The sequence below is a fragment of the Mobula birostris genome, chromosome 1 (genome assembly GCF_030028105.1).
Source record: "Mobula birostris isolate sMobBir1 chromosome 1, sMobBir1.hap1, whole genome shotgun sequence".
Classification (NCBI taxonomy): Eukaryota; Metazoa; Chordata; class Chondrichthyes; order Myliobatiformes; family Myliobatidae; genus Mobula; species Mobula birostris.
In genome coordinates, this window is record NC_092370.1 from 97,880,607 (window position 1) to 97,900,281 (window position 19,675).

Here is a 19,675-nt window from a genome sequence, read left to right on the forward strand (position 1 = left end):
CCCTTGATGTAGAGAGACAATAGACAATAGGTGCAGGAGTAGGCCATTCAGCCCTTGGAGCCAGCACCGCCATTCACTGTGATCATGGCTGATCATCCACAATCGTACCCTTTTTCCTACCTTCTCCCCATAACCCTTGACTCCGCTATCTTTAAGAGCGCTATCTAACTCTTTCCGGAAAAAATCCAGAGAATTCGCCTCCACTGCCTTCTGAGGCAGAGTATTCCACAGAACCAGAACCCTCTGTGTGAGAAAGTTTTTCCTTAACTATGTTCTAAATGGTCTACCTCTTATTCTTAAACTGTGGCCTCTGGTTCTGGACTCACCCATCAGCAGGAACGTGTCCAGTCCCTTAATAATCGTATATGTTTCAATAAGATCCCCCCTCAGTCTTCTAAATTCCAGAGTATACAAGCCCAGTTGCTCCAACCTTTCGACATATGACAGTCCCGCCATCCCGGGAATTAACCTTGTGAACCCACGCTGCACTCCCTCAATAGCAAGAATGTCCTTCCTCAAATTTGGAGACCAAAACTGCACACAGTACTCCAGGTGTGGTCTCACCAGGGCCCTGTACAGCTGCAGAAGGTCCTCTTTGCTATAATACTCAATTCCCCTTGTTATGAAGGCCAGCATGCCATTAGCTTTCTTCACTGCCTGCTGTACTTGCATACTTGCTTTCAGTGACTGATGTATAAGAACACCTAGATCTCGTTGTACTTCCCCTTTTCCTAACTTGACTCCATTTAGATAATAATCTGCCTTCCCGTTCTTACCATCAGAGTGGATAACCTCACATTTATCCACATTAAATTGCATCTTCTCACTCAACCAGCCTGTCCAATTCACCCTGCATTCTCATAACATCCTCCTCACATTTCACACTGCCACCCAGCTTTGTGTCATCGGCAAATTTGCTAATGTTACTTTTAATTCCCTCATCTAAATCATTAATATATATTGTAAATAGCTGTGGTCCCAGCACTGAACCCTAGGGTACCCCACTAGTCACTGCCTGCCATTCTGAAAAGGACCCATTAATCCCTACCTTAAGATACTGTTCTTAAAGTACCAAATGCCTTCTCTAAGTGCCTTCTGCAGCACAAGAACTGGTGCTCCCTCCTTTGAGAGAGTCATTGAGTCATTTCTTTGTTGTTGACCATAGCACATGATGAACTTTCTGTGCTTGGGCAATTTCCTTGGTGCTGCTTATCTCTAGGCAAAGCCTCTTTTCTGTAACTGATTTGAGGGCACCAACCAGAGAGAAGTTGTCTGTAACAGAAGTTATTTGTACAGTGTTCTTCTTTGGGTCTGCATGGACAATCTTAGAATAGAGTGTAGCCAGATAAGCGGCGTTGTCAATGCCATCAGAGATTGCAAGGGTTTTTCTTGCCAGCATACTGCATACAATTCTTGGGATCCTTTTTGATTGCCAACAGAAAGGTGAAAATCTTACCTCTTCTTCAATCGGTACAATAAAATGTCCTCTTGCGTACCTGCCTCAGTAAGATTTCCAAGTGAGGCATTACTGAAGGCAATGAGCTTTAGTGAATACCTTTTCAGATTGAGTATTGCACTGTCTTGTTGCCTCATGTAAAGTTTGTACTGTGGCATCTTTTTGCTGGATGCCAAGTTGTGATGTCAGGTCTGCTGTGCCTTGCCACCCACAGAATCTGGCATATCTTTGACCTAATTTGCTTAGCTTCAGCTTCAATAAGGGTGAATCTCACTGTGTGGCACATGGGGATTCCATGTGGATTGTCTAAAGATTCCTTATGTAGCTTTCTTGCTGCAGTTGTGCAGTTCCATCAACAGCAAGGATGTCTATCCCTACATAGTAGATTCTGTCATATTCCTTACGTCCAACCTGAAAGGCTGACTTTAGCTGAGGGATAACTGTTGTGGCAAAGATTTGTGAGCCTCCCCATGTGAAGACATCTACATAACAGGCAAGTATTCCAATCACATAACAGTCTCGATCTTGCCAGTTTAAAAAAAAACGTGACATCTTTCTACATGTTTTCAACATTATTTCTTGAATTTTATATCATTCTACTGGTATAAAATGCATTATTTTCTACCAGTAGAATGATGCATCTGCTGGACCATACACAGATGTTTTGAAATTCCACTGTGTTCCTTCATTTCTGGCTTCAGCAGGGGTTCAATGTAAATGTCACATGACAGCTCCATTCCCTGTAAGAATATGCATTTTATGTCTGTGGAATGGGGTTGCTAATGCTTTTGACATATCACTGAAAGAAGTAGCCGGAGAGAGTCTGATGCACATGTTGGTGAGTCTTTTTGAAGTTCTTTTAACTTCAGTTCCTCAAATCCTCCAGCTACCAGGCATGCTTTTAGCGTGATCCCTGTTGGGGGTTTCTTTTAGGATGCACACCCATTTTGTAGACACTGTCTTTTGGCCAGTGTCTGACTTCTTCAAACACTCCATTACTTCTCCAACTATTGATTTTATCCTGTTCTTCAGATTCAAATGACACCTCCTTAGTTAGAAGGACGTCTTCCACTTGACATTTCTCAGTGGTCCAGCCTGATCTTTACTTGGTTCAATATGAAGTCTGTCTACACGTGACATGTTGTCTGACTCTGCAGTGCCAGTGACTGTGGCTGGTTCTAGGTAATTCAAGTTGCACCAACTTTTGTTTCTCCCGGTGGCTTTGCCTGCTCGCCCAAGACTTCAGCTTGTATGAGATATCAGTATCTCCGTCTACAAATTTCACAGTTTGTCCTGTTTTAAGACTGAAACATCCATGTTGTTCTTGCACTTGTGATGATTTCTGTTGAAGTAAGTCTGTTGAGACCCCAACTGCATTCTCTTCAGCACTGTCTGTGCTACTATTGAGCAAATCTGTTGGGTCCTCAGCTACACTCTATTCAGCACTGTCTGTGCAATGTGACTCTGTAACTGGTAAGTACTTTTCGTTTCTTGTGCCACTCTCCTTGGAATTCTGATCATCTTCAGGTTGTGTTTTACGTAGTCTGGAATGTTGCACTCTCACATGTTCACAATGCCACATTCATGTCTCGCACAACTCCATCCTGACTAGTCACAGCTCCAGGACCTTTCCGTTCTGTAATGTCTGCTCTTTTGTAATACACTTTGTCCCCCATCTCATATTTCTCATCTGTAAGATGGACCTGAGCCCTCATCGAATTCTCTCTGAACACTCTGCTTCACAGAAAGCCTTCCTTGACGCATGCAGTGCTGAAATATGTTTCCCAACCCACTCACTCCTTGTAGTACCCTCGAGATCAGGTGGCTTGTCAGCCAGCACAGAGTGAAGGTTTGCATTCTGGCAAAGCGCCATTTGATATGGGCTATAGCCATGTACATTGTGCATGGTACTCTTTGCCATAAGGGCCCAGTCCAGTACTGTGTTCCAATCACAGTTATTGCTTATCTTTAGCCACATTATTTCCATAAGCATCGCTCCAGAAGTCCATTACTCCAAGTACCATATGCCACCATCGTCTTTGTTTCCATGTTAAATTTCTCCACCATATCTCTGAATTAATCATTGTTAAATTCACCACGTTAGCACTGAATACTTTCTGAGGTGGGCTATGCACACTTATCCGGGAATGGATGAAGTGTTTTTTTTTACAGTCTCTGAGGGTCTCTTTGTTCCAACTGTGTTACCAGCACTGAAACGTGTGAACTCTTCAATGATGTGGAGATACCATGCTCCTTGCTCCAGTTCATGTAGGTCTACTGCTACTGTTTCATTGTACTCAGATGCTAATGGCAGACCAACCACAGGCTTGGGTTTGAGCTTACCAAACTTTTGGTGTGTCTTACAGCTATCAACTATCTGCTTTAGAATGGAAAAATAATCTGCATCTTTGTTTCCTGAACTCCTGAGCAGTTTCTGAAGTCTATCAGTCGAAGCACGAAGAACTGCTTGTGAAGCTTGAGCAATGTTTTTGCCTTTCTCATTTGTGGTCATGACAGTTGGTACTTCATTCTCATATCTATTCTCTGTAAGTCTTTAGCTAGAATGTTCACACAGTAATGTCTAGAGTTGGTGATCTCAAGAGACACTGGCTGTTGAAATATCATTGCTTGGTCATTCTCCATATCCAATACTGCCTCTGCTTTCTTTAGGAAGGTTTTATTCAAGAGTAATAGAATGTTCACTGGTTCCACGTCCGTTTCAGTGTAACATTTTGTCTGCCCTATTTTTGCGGGAATTCTCATTCTTTTCATTGAATTTACAATCTTCCTACCTCCAAATTTGAATGCTTTGTAACTGGGTGTGTCCGTATTCACCAGTTTATGCACTTCATCCTGGTTTAGTTCAGTAACGTAGCTTCCAAGACATTTTTCTCCACACACTATGCACGTGTATGCTGTATCAATAACAGCAGATCCTAGAGATTCTGTTATCAAAATCTCTGCATTAGTAAATGATTCCTTTGCAAACAATGTGATATGGCACTCTTCTTCACCTTCAGATTTGTTATTTTCTTCAGTTAGCCTAACATGTCAATTTTTGAGTGGACACTTTCTTGCCCAGTGGTAAGTATTTTGACAAATTGCACATTTCGATCTCTGCCATACTTGTTTAATGGATTTGTGCCAGGTAATGGTACCCTTATCTGGTCAGTCTGGGACCTATGCTTGCTGTACTCTCATTTCTGTTCAGTGAAGTATACATTTCTGGGCTCAAACTAATACCGACTGTTGTCTTGTCAAGCCTTTTCTCCAAAAATCCTGTCAGTGCCAATTTCATAGATGCAAATGTAAGTTCTGTCATGTAGTTAGCGCTAGCTGTCTTTCCTTTCTTAAACAACAGAACAATATTTACTCTTCTCCATTCTTTTGGCACCTTACCTGCTGTTAAGGGCATCTTAAGTATCTCACCTAGGTTCCCTGCATTTTCTGCACTAGCCTGCACAAGGTCCGATGGAACACCTTGTCAGGTCCTGGGGATTTATCTACCCTAATTTGCCTTAAAGCAGCAAAGGCCTCCTCCTCTGTAGTCTGTATGTAGTCCATGACCTCACTGTTGTTTCCCTCACCTCTATAGACTATATCCATCTCCTGAGTTAATAAAGCAATTTACCAATATATCATTGTGCGGTTGTTTGCTCTTGCTTTATATGTCTTCATAAGAATTACTTCTTGTTTCTAGAATTGCCCTATCAAATTGCTTTATTTGAAATACTGAGTGGATCTACCACGCAACCATTTAAGCTCAGTAGAACATATATAGTGACTGTTTTTAGCACTGCAGAGATGTAGCTATCTTTCTGCTTTGTGTAGTTGCAATGAGTACTTTGAGATCCAATACTGATGTTTGTTAAATTAGGTCATTAAACTAGAGAAAGGTATATCATCTAACAGTGTAAGCCTTTGAATTAATTTCTCTTACAAAGTTTTTCTCCTTATTTCGCTGGGAGTTAAAGGCCAAAGTCAGAGAATTCACATTGAATCAAAAATATAGTATTCTGAAGGTTGATATTGAAAGGATGTTTCTTCTTGTGGGAGCGTCTTGAACTAAGTCACTGCTTAAAAATAAAGGGGCTACCCATTTAAGAGTGATGAGGGGACCATTTTTCTCTCTGATGATCATGAATATTTTGAATTCTCTTCCTCAAAAGATAGTGAAAACAGCGCTTGATTATTTTTAAGACAGGTGCATAGATTCTTAATAAGCAAGGGATTGAAATATCACTGTAGGTCAACATGAATGCTGAGTTGAGTTTAAACTTAGATTGCCTATTTTATGAGTGAATGGCGGCACCAGCTTGATGTTACAAGCAACCTGGATCTGCTCTGAAGTTGATGGCCTCAACAGAGTAGATGTGGAGAGGATGTTTCTTGTGGTGGGTGAGTTAAGACCAGAGGACACAGCCTCAGAATAGAGGGACATCCTTTTAGAACAGAGATGAGGAGGAATTTCTTTAGCCACAGAGTGGCGAATCTGTGGAATTTGTTGACACAGGCAGCTGTGTAGGCCAAGTCATTAGGTATACTTAATACAGAGGTTGATAGATTCTTGATTAGTCAGGGCATGAAGGTATACCAGGAGAAGGCAGGAGATTGGGGTTTGGAGGGAATGTGATGATGAAATGACAGAGCAGACTCGATGGCAAATGGCCTAATTTAGCTCCTATATCTTATGATCTTATTTATATTAGAAAAATGGAGAATAATAGGCTGTGTAGAAGGGAATGATCGTGGAGTAGGTTTACATTGGTTAGCACGGTATTGTAGGCCAAAGGGCCCATGCTGTGCTGTCCTGTTCTATGTTAGATATTATTGATCCCTGGTTGCCTCCATCGTTCTTTTGACCCTTTTCATATTTTTACAATGTTTGGGCTTCCTTTCGTGTTAGCTTTCAAACTAATATGATACCCATTTTCTTTGTTGCTACACCTAAATAGGCAAAACCATACAGACCTAATATAATATAGGTAAATGTAAATTGTGCAGATGGGGAAAATGGTCAGCATGAACGTGTTGGACTGTGGGCCTCGTTTCTGTGCTGTACAACTCCAGCACTTGGTTGCCTTTTTTGGATCTTCTCTTTAATCTTTATGTTAGTCATGGCTCTCAGTTTTATTATGCATCCTACATTGTAAGGTGACTTTCACGTGTAGTATAATCAAAACCAGGGCATCAATAAAATGCTTACTTAGGAGCAGCTTGCATTATTTGTCAGATGGAATTGTGTTCATTTTATTATTTATGCAAATAAGAATCCAATGCATTTAATCTTCACTAGGGGGATCAGATATATTTGCTTTTAGAATAACTAGATGCAATTTGGCAAATATTAGCTTTGAAACTATTACTGTATATCTTCCCTTTTGAATTGATATAGAGTTATATTTGTGCATTACTGTACAATGTAGAATGATAATCACAGAGTTTATGACATATATTACTTCTGTTGCAATTGTGATGTTAATCATAAAGTGGGCTTTCGCTCTCAAGATGTAGTGAATGGAAAATGTGAAGCAGAAATTATCTTCAGAAAATTGGTTGAAAACATGCCATTTATCTAGCTACTTCTCTTATTAGACTGTAAAAGTGCATATTCAAAGCAAGGAATTTAGGAGAAATGAGCAATGAGATTACAAACCATCTTTCAACATACACACAGGGGCCATAGTCTCCATTTTCAATATGGTGACTGATCTTAGACAGAAGCAAAGATTGAAAGAAGTTTATCCAAATTATAAATATAAAGAAAAATACAGACGAGTCATTCTCCGTTGGTAGCACTAAAGATGCTATATAGTAGTAGTGGTACACTGTAATCCTCCTCAAGTATTCATTTCCAATGCAGAATGCGACTTGTTGACCAGGAATGGCATTCCAATCATCAGTCCATTAGTTATTAATTAACCTATGTCTTCCTTCTGTTATCTTATTGTTTAAAGTTCAGTCTTAAAAAGATAGAATGGTTTTTGATGAATGTCATGTAGCCAAAAATTTCCTATGGGTAATGTACAGTCTGAAGTGTGGTGTGAGGTTTAGCTATCAATTTGCCTGCACCTTTAAAAATCCAGAAAATTGCAAGTTCATAGAATGCTGCTTATGTCGCTCAGCTGCCTTTAATTCTTAGGGTTTAGGTTATAACTAGCTTGCCCTCTTCTCTTAACATAATTTTCATTGTAACAGTGTGTGAAATATCAAAATTGTGATGAGTTTATTTTTATGTTACTTAACAAAATAGATGGAAATTAGACCCAGAACAGCCTCTAGCTGAAGCATGTTGGGAAACAGTTGCATTGGGGTGCATAGACAAAGCAATCAGTATTATGCACTTATTTTTATATCTCAGTTATAGTTTTCTCTGCCAAATTCATCATTGTCACACTATAATTATACCACCCTTATAATGTTGGCACTGGAGCACCCACACTAAAGGCGGAGGTGCAGATGGGATGAAGACACAAATGCAGTTCAGTGTGTTAAGTGAATGTGTATTTAAGAACTTATAATTTAAAACTGACTGGAAGAGTCTAGAGATGCAAGTTTCTTATTATGTTGCTAATGGATGTAGATTTATAGCACATTGATCAGGCAGTTATATAGTATTTTCAGCTGCTATCAGATTATCAATTCCATTTTTGATAAAACATTATCTAGCCCAACTTCAGACTTGTCCAGTGATATTCAGAATAGACCAACAAGAATATGCAATTTCTTGTGGGATTTTCCCTTTCTTCTGATATAGAATTAATTTAGGGTTAGTATTTCCAACTGATCACAGTGTATGATTGGGAATTTAGGCATGTCAGGGACTTGTAAGTAGAGGGTTAAATGCCTCTACTCTGAGTAGTCTTTGTTTTAAATTTAAAAGACACGGCATGTAGCTGATTAGGCTTCAAGCTGAATTGAGGGGAAACTAAGAGTTTGGTTTGATTCCTGGTTTGGTGTTGAATAAGTTCGACCTCAGTTGCAGAAGTGTTTGACAGCACCTTATCTAAAAGTCAGCTGAGGTCCATGTGTCTAATTCAGCTGATGATGGAAAATGCACTTGCATGAATTATTGGAAGCAAGAACATCAGACCTTGTAGTGACACATTTGACAGTTGAATACCCTGGAGACCTAAGCTAAACTAAAAGGCAATGTCATTGTGAGTTGACAGGCATGAGTCACTGCCTTAGGGCAAAACCGTTAAACTGTACCATAGGACAGAATTTGGTTTGTTGTTACTTCTATCAAGAGCATCAATCATCAGCAAATATCAGTGCTTTCTTTGTATTTTAGGAACCAAACATATCTAAAGACTACATAGTCCAACATCTTATCTTTAAGGGAACCTTTAAGAATGTGATTGTATTGGAGAGACGGCAGAGGAGGCAAATCAAGATCATGCCTGGATTCAAGGACTTCAGTTCCAGGGAGGATTGAATAGGCTGGGCTTGTCTTTCCTGGATGGACAAGCTGTGACATTGAGTATAAAATATTAAAGAGAAATTATTGTTTCAAATAAGTCATGAAAATTTGTTTGGAAAAAACAAGTCTGCCTTAATTTAAAATATATTACTGCCAAATCCTTGCCTGAACTGTTTCACTGATAACCATAATATCTCACTGTTTGCTTTCTCTGACTTTCTTCTAGAACATGGACAAAGTGATTCTACCTTCAGTCACTCTGATCGTTGGTTGTGGAGTTTCCTCATTGACTCTCCTGTTGTTAATAATAATTTATGTATCTGTCTGGAGGTAATAATAAACAACTTTGCTATTTTAATTATCTGGATTGCAGCTTGTAAACTACGATATTGGGTGATGTGCAGTCACAGATCCTGTAATAATTTCCAGTTTTTGATTCAGTCCTTAAGTGTTCTGTTGATGCAGCATAGATTTTGATGGAATATGTTACTAAAAAGAAATTAATTAAGCTTTTTGAGAGTTTTTCTAAGTCACTTTATTAAATTTTTGAATTGCCTTGAACATTTCTGAAGGAATTGTGTACTGTATGATGAAAATTGTTTTGTTTGACTGGAAATGTATAACTAGGAAACATTAATCTCGGGATGTTTTGGACATTTGCGATGGAGATTTGGTGGATTCAGTTTGTGAATCAGCGGAATTTTCATTCTCAAAGGAAGATTTTTGGAATCCAGGGAAGTTGTTGATTTTGGGATGGAAAGCTGTTAAGGTAGATTTGCCGTGATTGTATTAAATGATGAAGCTTAGGAGTCGGCTGGCTCTCCTCTCTTGTATTGTTAGGGTTTGTTAGTCCGCTTGAAGTTCAGATGTAGTTTTTCTACTTGGTCCAGTTTTTTTTCATTGTTTTAATCTATAACATCTGTGCTCTAAGTGTGCGCTATTGGACATGCAGAAGAAAAATTGAGCAATTTCAAATTGTGCCTTGTGGTAAAATAGTGTTTCATTTGGCTACATATCTGTGTCACAGTGACAAGTGGTTTAATAGAAAATTCAAATTTAGCTTTAATTCTCCTTAATGCATTTTCTGATTGTTCTCACCTAAAACTCTGAATTAGGAAAAATCAGCTTTTTAAAAATTTTTTTACTGGCTTCTTAGGACTGAACTAATATGAAATACAACCCTGAAGTGTAAAATGTTAATAGTATTCTTTTGGTAGACAGGATTGGGCCACTAAAAAAAATGTACTTGACATTAATTTGATTTTTGCAGCAAATTATATTAGGAAGTCTTAGTGATTTTCAGGGCTTTGGCAATTACAGATACAGACCAATAGGTAAACCTTAAATAAAGAATGGCAGAACTGTATGGAACTTGATACCTAGGCTGCTGACTAGACAGTTGATATCATGGAAGGATGGGAGAGGCACATGTATTAAGGGATCAGAGATAACAAGGGAGGAGGCAGGATATAAAAATGGACAAAATAATGGAGGGGGCAAATTAACTGTGCCTCTTTGGTGGAGTAGGGGTAGGTGGTATCGAATTACTAATTCTTGAAATAGCCAGAACAATAGTAAGGGAAAGAGTTTCAAGAGCAGAATTTTAGTAAACAGAGTTTTGGATTTGCTTCATACCACGTATAAAAAAGCTGTTAGGTAAGACCATAAGACAAAGGAGCAGAAATTGGCCATTTGGCCCATTGAGTCTGCTCCGCCATTTTATCATAAGCTGATCCATTCTCCCATTTAGTCCCACTCCCCCACCTTCTCACCATAACCTTTGATGCCCTGGCTACTCAGATACCTATCAATTTCTGCCTTAAATACACCCAATGACTTCACCTCCACTGCCGCCCGTGGCAACAAATTCCACAGATTCACCACCCTCTGGCTAAAAAAATTTCTTGGCATCTCCATTCTGAATGGGTGCCCTTCAATCCTTAAGTCATGCCCTCTCGTACTAGACTCCCCCACCATGGGGAACAACTTTGCCACATCCACTCGGTCCATGCCTTTCAACATTCGAAATGTTTCTATGAGGTTCCCCCTCATTCTTCTAAACTCCAAGGAGTACAGTCCAAGAGCGATCAAACGGTCCTCATATGTTAACCCTGTCATTCCCAGAATCATTCTAGTGAATCTTCTCTGTACCCTCTCCAACATCAGCACATCCTTTCTTAAATAAGGAGACCAAAACTGCACACAGTACTCCAAGTGAGGTCTCACCAGCGCCTTATAGAGCCTCAACATCACATCCCTGCTCCTATACTCTATTCCTCTAGAAATGAATGCCAACATTGCATTAGCCTTCTTCACCACCGACTCAACCTGGAGGTTAACCTTAAGGGTATCCTGCACGAGGACTCCCAAGTCCCATTGCATCTCAGAACTTCGAATCCTTTCGCCATTTAAATAATAGTCTGCTGTTTATTTCTTCTACCAAAGTGCATAACCATATACTTTCTAACATTGTATTTCATTTGCCACTTCTTTGCCCATTCTCCCAATCCATCCAAGTCTCTCTGCAGACTCTCTGTTTCCTCAGCACTACTGGCCCCTCCACCTATCTTTGTATCATCAGCAAACTTAGCCACAAAGCCATCTATTCCATAATCCAAATCATTGATGTACAACGTAAAAAGAAGCGGCCCCCAACACGGACCCCTGTGGAACACCACTGGTAACCGGCAGCCAACCAGAATAGGATCCCTTTATTCCCACTCTCTGTTTCCTGCCAATCAGCCAATGCTTTATCCACGTATGTAACTTTCCTGTAATTCCATGGGCTCTTATCTTGTTTAGCAGCCTCATGTGTGGCACCTTGTCAAAGGCCTTCTAAAAATTAAGCATTGGATTAAGTTCAAAGTAAATCTATTATCAAAGTACATGAATGTCACCATATACAACACTGAGATTCATTTTCTTGTGGGCATACTCAATAACTCTATAGACTAATAACAGTAACAAAATCGATAAAAGACCACCCAACTTGGGCATTCAACCAGAGTTCAGAAGTCACAAACTGTGCAAGTACAAAAATAAATAATAATCATTTAGTAAATAAATAAGCAATACATTTTGAGAACATGAGATGAGATGAAGAGTTTTTGAAAGTGAGTCCATTGGTTGTGGGAACATTTCAGTGATGGGACAAGTGATGTTGAGTAAAGTTATCCCCCTTTGGTCCAACAGCCTGATTGTTGATGGGTAATAACTGTTCCTGAACCTGGTAGTGTGGCTCCTGAGGCTCCGGCACCTTCTTCCTGATGGCAGTAGTGAGAAGAGAGCTTGACCTGGGTGGTGTTAGCTCTTGATGATGAATGCTGCTTTTCTGTGACAGCGTTTCATGCAGATAATGAATTAAGAAATTGAATTCTGTAATTCTTTATAACACATTGTGGAATGTTTCATAAAATCATTCAACTAGTCTGCCTAATTTTGAATGCACACAACTGCTTCAATTTCAAATGACAAATGCACACAGCCTTTGGTACATGCATTTAACTTGAAGTGCGAGCAACGAGCTGAGGAAAAGAGATTATGCTCTAGTGTAGACTTCGTTGGAGGGATAAAGAGGTAGAAGGAACATCTCATCTTATCACAAATCACAAGATAGTTATATTTCAAGTTTCAAATTTAGCCCTGGCACAGCAGTGGCATGTTTTGATAGATAACGTCTTTTTAGTCTAGATGATTCACAGATAGCCCAGCAGGTGAGAAGATGGTTGATCAGTAAGGGTAGTTTAGGGAGGCTCCAGGACCAATTCGTATTGGTTATAATATTTGCACCGCTTGAATCGATCCTGGCAGTCATATAGGAATGAGATCATGAGAATCTAGGATTAAACCAGAAATGGAGAAAATGTATTTGGAATTAGAAAAAGTGGACAACAGAGGTATATCCTTGAGTTTCAAAATTGGACCACTGGTTTCAGTTATGTATTTTCAGTAAAGAAGATAAGGCAGAGATAATATAACGATAAGTTAAATTCCAAGAAGTGCTGCAAACTAGAAAACAGTTCTGATGATGAGTAACATGAATTCTGTAGAAAGTACGTTTTGCAATATAGAAAATCCTACTGCACAGTGTTAACTTTTTGTACCAGAAATCATGAATTTAAACTGATTATAGAAGAAATATGAATTCAAAATCAAATCTGGAATAAATATTCACTTATTTAGTATTGACCATAAACTGCTGGATTGTCATAAAAGCTAGTTTAATAACACTCTTGAGGAAAGAAATTTGTTGTGTCCACCTACTGTCGTATTCCATAATCAGCTCAGTGTTCAAAGTTCAAAAGTTTGAAGTAAATTTATTATCAAAGTACATATATGTCACGATATATAACTCTGAGATTAGTTTTCTTGTGGGCATACACAGTAAATCCATGAAACACAATGGAATCAATAAATGACCGCACCCAACAGGAACAAGCAATATGCGAAGGACAACAAATGGTGCAAATACAGAAGAAAAATAAAATAATAATAATAATAATAATAAATAAACAGTAAGTATCAAGAACATGAGATGAAAAGTCCTTGAAAGTGAGTCCATAGGTTGTGGGAACAACTTAGTGATGGGGCGAGTGAGGTTAGGTGAAATTATCCCTTCCGGTTCAAGAGCCTAATGGTTGAGGGAATTTGTTTTGTTCTTTACTAACACTAAAGAATCAGAAATCAGATTCAGGATCAGATTTACTGTCTCTAAATTGCAAGAAGTTTCTGCTTTGGCAACAGCAGTACAGTCCAGAGACACAAAATGACTATAACTTACAAAAATAAATAAATAGAGGAATAATAGGATTAATAAAGGATTTATCAACTGTTCATAAATCTGATGGCAGAGGGGTAGAAGCTATTTTTTTGAAGATCAGTTCAATTCAAGTAGGGTTAGGCATTAAAAACTGACTTGCACCTATACAATCATCCACTGAGTAGGTAAATTATTGTGCATTTGTGAGTCTTGTGACTATTATTAAATTAACAGTTTAGACAGCATCTATGGAGAGGAGTAAATGGTCAATGATTCAGGCCAAGACCGCTTATCAGCACTGAAAAGGAAGGGAGAGATGTCAGAATAAAAATGTAGGTGGTGCTGAGGGAGGGAGAACATGCTAGAAAGTGAAGCCAGGTGAGTGGAGGAAGGGGTGAAGTGATAAGCTGGGAGGTAATAGGTGGAAAAGGTAAACTGCAAAGGAAAAGGCACCAGGGGAAGTGCTAGGCAAGTGAGAAGATGGGGTAGGTGGCCAGAGTAGAGAATAAAAGAAGAGAGAAAAAAATTACTAGAAGGAGAGACTGATGTTCATGCCATTAGGGTGAAAGCTACCTAGATGAAATATGAGGTGTTACTTCTCCACACTGGGAGTGGCCTCATCATGACAGAAGAGAAGGCCATGGACTGACATGCTGGAATAAGAAAGGGGATAGGAATTAAAATATATGGCCACTGGAAAATTTGACTTTTTGGGGATGGAGTCAAGATGTTTGACAAAGCAGACCCCAATTTACGTTGGGTCTCATGTGTCATAGAGTAGGCCGTGTCGAGAGCACTGGATACAGTAGATGACCCCAACAGATTTGAAAGTGGTGCTGCCACACCTGGAAAGACTGTTTGAGATCATGAACGGACGTGATGGAGGAGGCAAATGGATAGGTGTAGCATTTCTGTCACTTGCAGGGATACGTGCCTGGAGGGAGAATGGACAAGGGAATCATGGAGCAAGCGATCCCTGTGCAAACCAGAGAGTGGGGGAGAGGTAAAGGTCTGCTTGGTGGTACAATATCATTGAAGGTGGCAGAAGCTCTGGAGAATGATGTGTTGGATGTGGAGGATTGGTAGTTGTAAATTGTTCCCAGTGTCTATGTATGTAGTGGAATTGGGTTTGGAGTGGGTTAGTGGTGACAGTCAGGACATTGGTGGAAATCTGGGAAGGATAAAATGGTATTAGTATTTTTAAGTGCTTGAACATCAGAGTGGACAGAGTGCTGAAGGGCTTGTTTTGATGATTTCTGACTATTTATGGACGATAACGTGTCATTCTCTCCTGGATTAAAATTATATGATTCTTGAGTATTTTGATTTCAAGATCAGTTTTGGTGTTCTGTGTAATCACCAGTTTATCATATAATTGATAGTCAAATCGATCACCAATGAAACCATTAAGTGGTGAGATTAGCTTGAGGTTGACAAATCTCTTTCTTGTTCACTAGAGTTGAATTAAAATGAGAAGGTTTTAGCTTGATTTTGGAAACTTTTTATGTCTTGGAATCCTCAACCAACTATACAGGTGATAGTTGTGGTAACAGAGTTTGTGTTGGTGATGATCTTCATGGGCCCAAGAGGAAGAAAGAAAATTGCACTGACAGAAAATTTTCTAGGACACGTGAACATGTCGTAATCTACTCTATTTAAAAACTTTGTATTAACATTTTCCCTGTTACCTTCTAATTTGTTCTCTGTTCTTCCTGAAAGCTCAGGCAACTTATGTGAAAATTATTTCATGGACACCAAAGGTGGTTGAAAAGGACAGTTTTCACAAATAAGAATGCTGATTGTTAACAAGGTGTTTGAATGCCACTAGCTTTACAACTAACTTGCTTCCATTGATACCACTCATTCACACATGCATATAGTACTGGGTAATTTGGCCAGCTGTTTATCTCTCTAAGACACTGAGGTCAATTAATAAATCCTGTCATCACTAGCTCAGATTGGAAAGCTGAGCATAAACTCAGAATTATACTTGGGATCTTCATTCTATATTTGTCTGAGTCTTGAGGGACTTGTAGCCAAGCAGTTGAACTTGACAGACTTTCTACCCAATATCCCATAGGGTTGAGATAGAGGGCAATTTGTCCACATTTGTATAAAAGCCATTAACTTTGATTGTCAAATATGACCTTCTCACTAAAATCTTAAGTTAACATGTTCCTCGTGCTTTGGGGTCTGCAATTTTAGCTAAGGCGTCAGAAGTTCTTTCAATTTTCCCCAACCATTTTTATTGGACTTTATTCTGACGAGGATGTCTGTTGGCAAAACTTATTCAGACATATGACTAACTGTTGGTTGCATGTCCAGTTACCTTTCATTTGTAATGCCTTAGATTGTAACTTATGTTTTTAATGTACATTGCAGGTATATTCGATCAGAGCGATCAGTAATTTTAATTAACTTCTGCCTGTCAATCGTTTCATCAAATGCTCTCATCCTGATAGGACAAACTCAGACAAGAAATAAAGTAAGTGTTGTATTTTTTAACAGAAAACCACATATGTATGTTAATGTGATGATTTTAGACATTTAACCAAATTACTCTCATCCTGTTATTTTCAGATATTCAATGAAAAATAAAAATGTTCAATTATAGGAATGTGGATAAATAGTTGTGATTTATTAATACTTGGAAGTGTTAGCCTTAGCTTGGGAGATTATGACTTCAACTCCCTTTCAGAAATTTATGGAGAATGCAATCCTGTGGGAAGGCTATACTCTGGGAAGGTTTGCTTTACCGTTGAGACGTTAAACTGAGAGCCTGCTTCTTGGATGAATGTAAGAGAACCAGTGAAGAAAAGCAGAAAAATTTCCCTGCGCTGCCCAACAAATATTGCTCAGTCAGCAACAAAAAAATCTGCACATCGCCCAATTTCATGGGAGCTCTCAAAAACAATGTTGGTTTCCACTGTCGCAGACATTTGCTCTGTTGTCTCCATGACCACCTATTCTATGCACCTTAAAATATGACACCGTCTTCTCATTTTTCATGAAAAGATCATCAATCTGAAATGGGGAGTAACTTGGTTGCTCGCTGCATACACTCAGTGGCCACTTTGTTAGGTACAGGAGTGGAACCCAGTGTGGTCTTCTGCTGCTGTAGTGCATTCACTTCAAGAATTGATGTGTTGTGCATTCAGAGATGCTGTATGGCACACTGCTGTTGTAATGCGTGGTCATTTGCATTACTATCACCTTCCTGTCAGCTTGAACCAGTCTAGCCATTCTCCTCTGACCTCTCTCATTAACAAGGCATTTTTGCGTACATAACGGTTGCTCACTGGATTTTTTTTTCTGGTTTTTGCACCATTTTTGGAAACCGTAGAGATTGTTGTACGTGAAAACCCCAAGAGATCAGCAGTTTCTGCGATACTCAAAATTATTCCATGGTCAAAGTCACTCAGGTCACATTTCTTCCCCATTCTGATGTCTAATCTGAACAACAAACATCTCTTGACCATGTCTGCATGCTTTTCTGCATTGAGTTGCTGCCACATGATTGGCTGATTAGATATTTTAAAGTTCAAAGTATATTTATCATCTGTGTATACTATATAACCTTGAAATTCATCGTCATACAGGCAGTCAGAAAAACAAAGAAACCCAATAGAACCCATGAACATAAAAAGACTGTCAAACACTCATTGTGCAAAAAAAAGAACAAATTTTGTAAACAGTTAGAATTAAGTAAGTAATACTCAGAACTAAAGTTCACAAAAGTGAGTCCATAACCTTGAAGCCAGTTCATCACTGAAGCCATTCCAAGAGCCCTTTAGTTGCAGGCCACGGCCTAATTTCAGCGCAGAGATGAGTAAACCTCATGGAGCAGAGAGCTGAACAGCAGCCTGACACTTGCCTTTGGCCCCGACCTTTTCAATTTTCCCCTGAACTAAAATCAGTCAGACATCGGCTTGTTCCTCACTCTTGAGTCCAGGCCTTGCAGTCTCAATTTGGCCTGTAGCCGACCTGTTCAATCTGGCCCAGTGCTTAAATTGGCCAAACATTGGCTTGTTCCTCACTCTCAGGCCTAGGCCCCTCAGTGCCACTGCAATCGCACTGTACCTTCGAGGCTCCAGTTCACTGAATCCCCCAGAGAATAAAAAACCAAGGTAGTACAGGCAGTTTAGAAGCACAGCTTGAAAGGGAAGTTACAAGCTATTGTTTGCAGTGATTGTTGTTGAGTGATCCCTTGCATTAATGAGCAGATGTGTAGGTGTACCTAATAAAGTAGCCACAGAGTGTATGTTGCCTGATTTCTGAATAGTATTTTCTATTTTCAGTGTATTTAGTCCTTAACCTTTGTCTTATCCAGTATAATCTAACTTCATGACTTCATTTTCGGAGGACAGTGCATTTGATAATAATGGCAGACCTCCGGACTAGCTCTGGAACAATGGCTTTGTTTGTGTGCTCCATTTCTAGTCCCCACCCCTCTTGCTCGTAAGGAGCTAATCTGGGCATCCTTAACTTCCTTTGATATTTAAATTAAACCTGATCTATAAAAAGTATATCACTCTCTCAGTGTGAAGATTCACCATCAGCCAGATTCTGAGAAGGTGCATTTATAAATTTGGAGAGAGAAGTTTAGAATTGAGAGCAGATGACTATTCTGCCCCCCCCCCCCAAAAAATGAAGATCAAAAAATCAAACAAGTTAAGCTCAAGGTTAAAGAAAGTTTTCTATTTTTATTTCAAATTGTCAACAGTTGCTACATCTATTTTTGCATACTTTTATGTAAAGAGAGAATTATTTTTAAAAGTTTTATGTACTAGAATTGTTTGCTGATTGTCCACAATTTGAAAACGTATGCATTTTTATAGAAATCCCATGGTTGTGACAGTTCATCTTCGCCCAGCATAGTCCAGCATTGAGGTAGATCTGTAGTGCAGAACTTTGCCACTTTTCACGGATGGAATTCAGTGGAGCAATCCACCCGATTGGGCAGGGACAGATACTCTGATCATTTCATTGGGGAAAAGTATAGAGTTGTTTCTGAATTAATTTTTTTTAAATTTTAATAGTGCAAACTGTAAAAACATTACTAATTATTTTAATAGTACTTGAGTGTTTCTGAATGCCAGAAATATTCAGAATTTTGGCAGCTGACCAAGCACCAATCAAAGGTTTATTTCAGGTGTTTTTGGAAAAGTCTTGTTCTCATCCCTCGCCCTCCTCCACCGCTCCACACCCCCACATCTTCCCAAAAGTATCCAAGACATTATCTTACTGCTGATTACCACCACGAAGGTATATCTAAGCTAGTTAATGAGATGAATAGTAGGTTTAGGTAGTGAACTGCTGATTGCAAATACTGGATCAATGCAAATTGAATTCAACATTGTAAAAAATAAAATCCTGATGTTATTCAAAGTTAGAACAAAAAGCAGAAAATTCTGAGAATATTCAGCTGGTCTAGAACATATATGGAAAAAAATAAAATTATGAGATTAAGTTAATGACCCCTCAAAACATTTTCAGTGTGTAAATGAATTTCCAGGGCCGTGAGAGGTAATTAAAATTAAGGATGATGGGCTTTGATTGTTCATACTATCATCTCTGGAGCTCACTTTGTTATCTGATTTGCCTAGATATCTATCCAGACCAATAGTATAAAATATGGCAGTCATTGAACCAGAACATTATACTCTGCCTGTGACATTATGAATTTTGGAAGCATAATCCAATCCTGTTATGGTGTACTTCGTGTCCAGGGAAGTGTTTTAAAATTAAAGTTGTCTGCAACACTTACAGCATACTCATACTATTCCATCTGCAGCACAATACAAGTTATTATACACTTGTGACCCTGCAGGTCAAACATGTCTGTAAGTAAAGTGATTCCTTACTCTCAATGTCAGGCTTGAAATTTTATTTCCACCCATCAACTCTACAACATTAACTTGTTTATTGTTCAAAATTTTAACTGATTTCTCGGCAAAGTGGCCTCCAAGCTTGTAGCTCCATTTGTCCTTCAGGATTGCAATCTCGCGTGCCACATTTCAAATTTTCTTCACTCGCA

General features: G+C 39.1%; 1 protein-coding gene across 1 annotated transcript in view; it reads left to right on the top strand.

Moving 5' to 3' along the window:
* The window catches only part of adgrb1a (adhesion G protein-coupled receptor B1a), a 289,509-nt gene that overhangs the window by 159,682 nt on the left and 110,152 nt on the right, over window positions 1-19,675 (top strand). Inside the window, exons 12-13 of the mRNA XM_072259584.1 lie at window positions 9,106-9,209; window positions 16,021-16,123. Of these exons, the coding sequence (XP_072115685.1) occupies window positions 9,106-9,209; window positions 16,021-16,123 (207 nt within the window). The remainder of the gene's footprint in view (window positions 1-9,105; window positions 9,210-16,020; window positions 16,124-19,675) is intronic.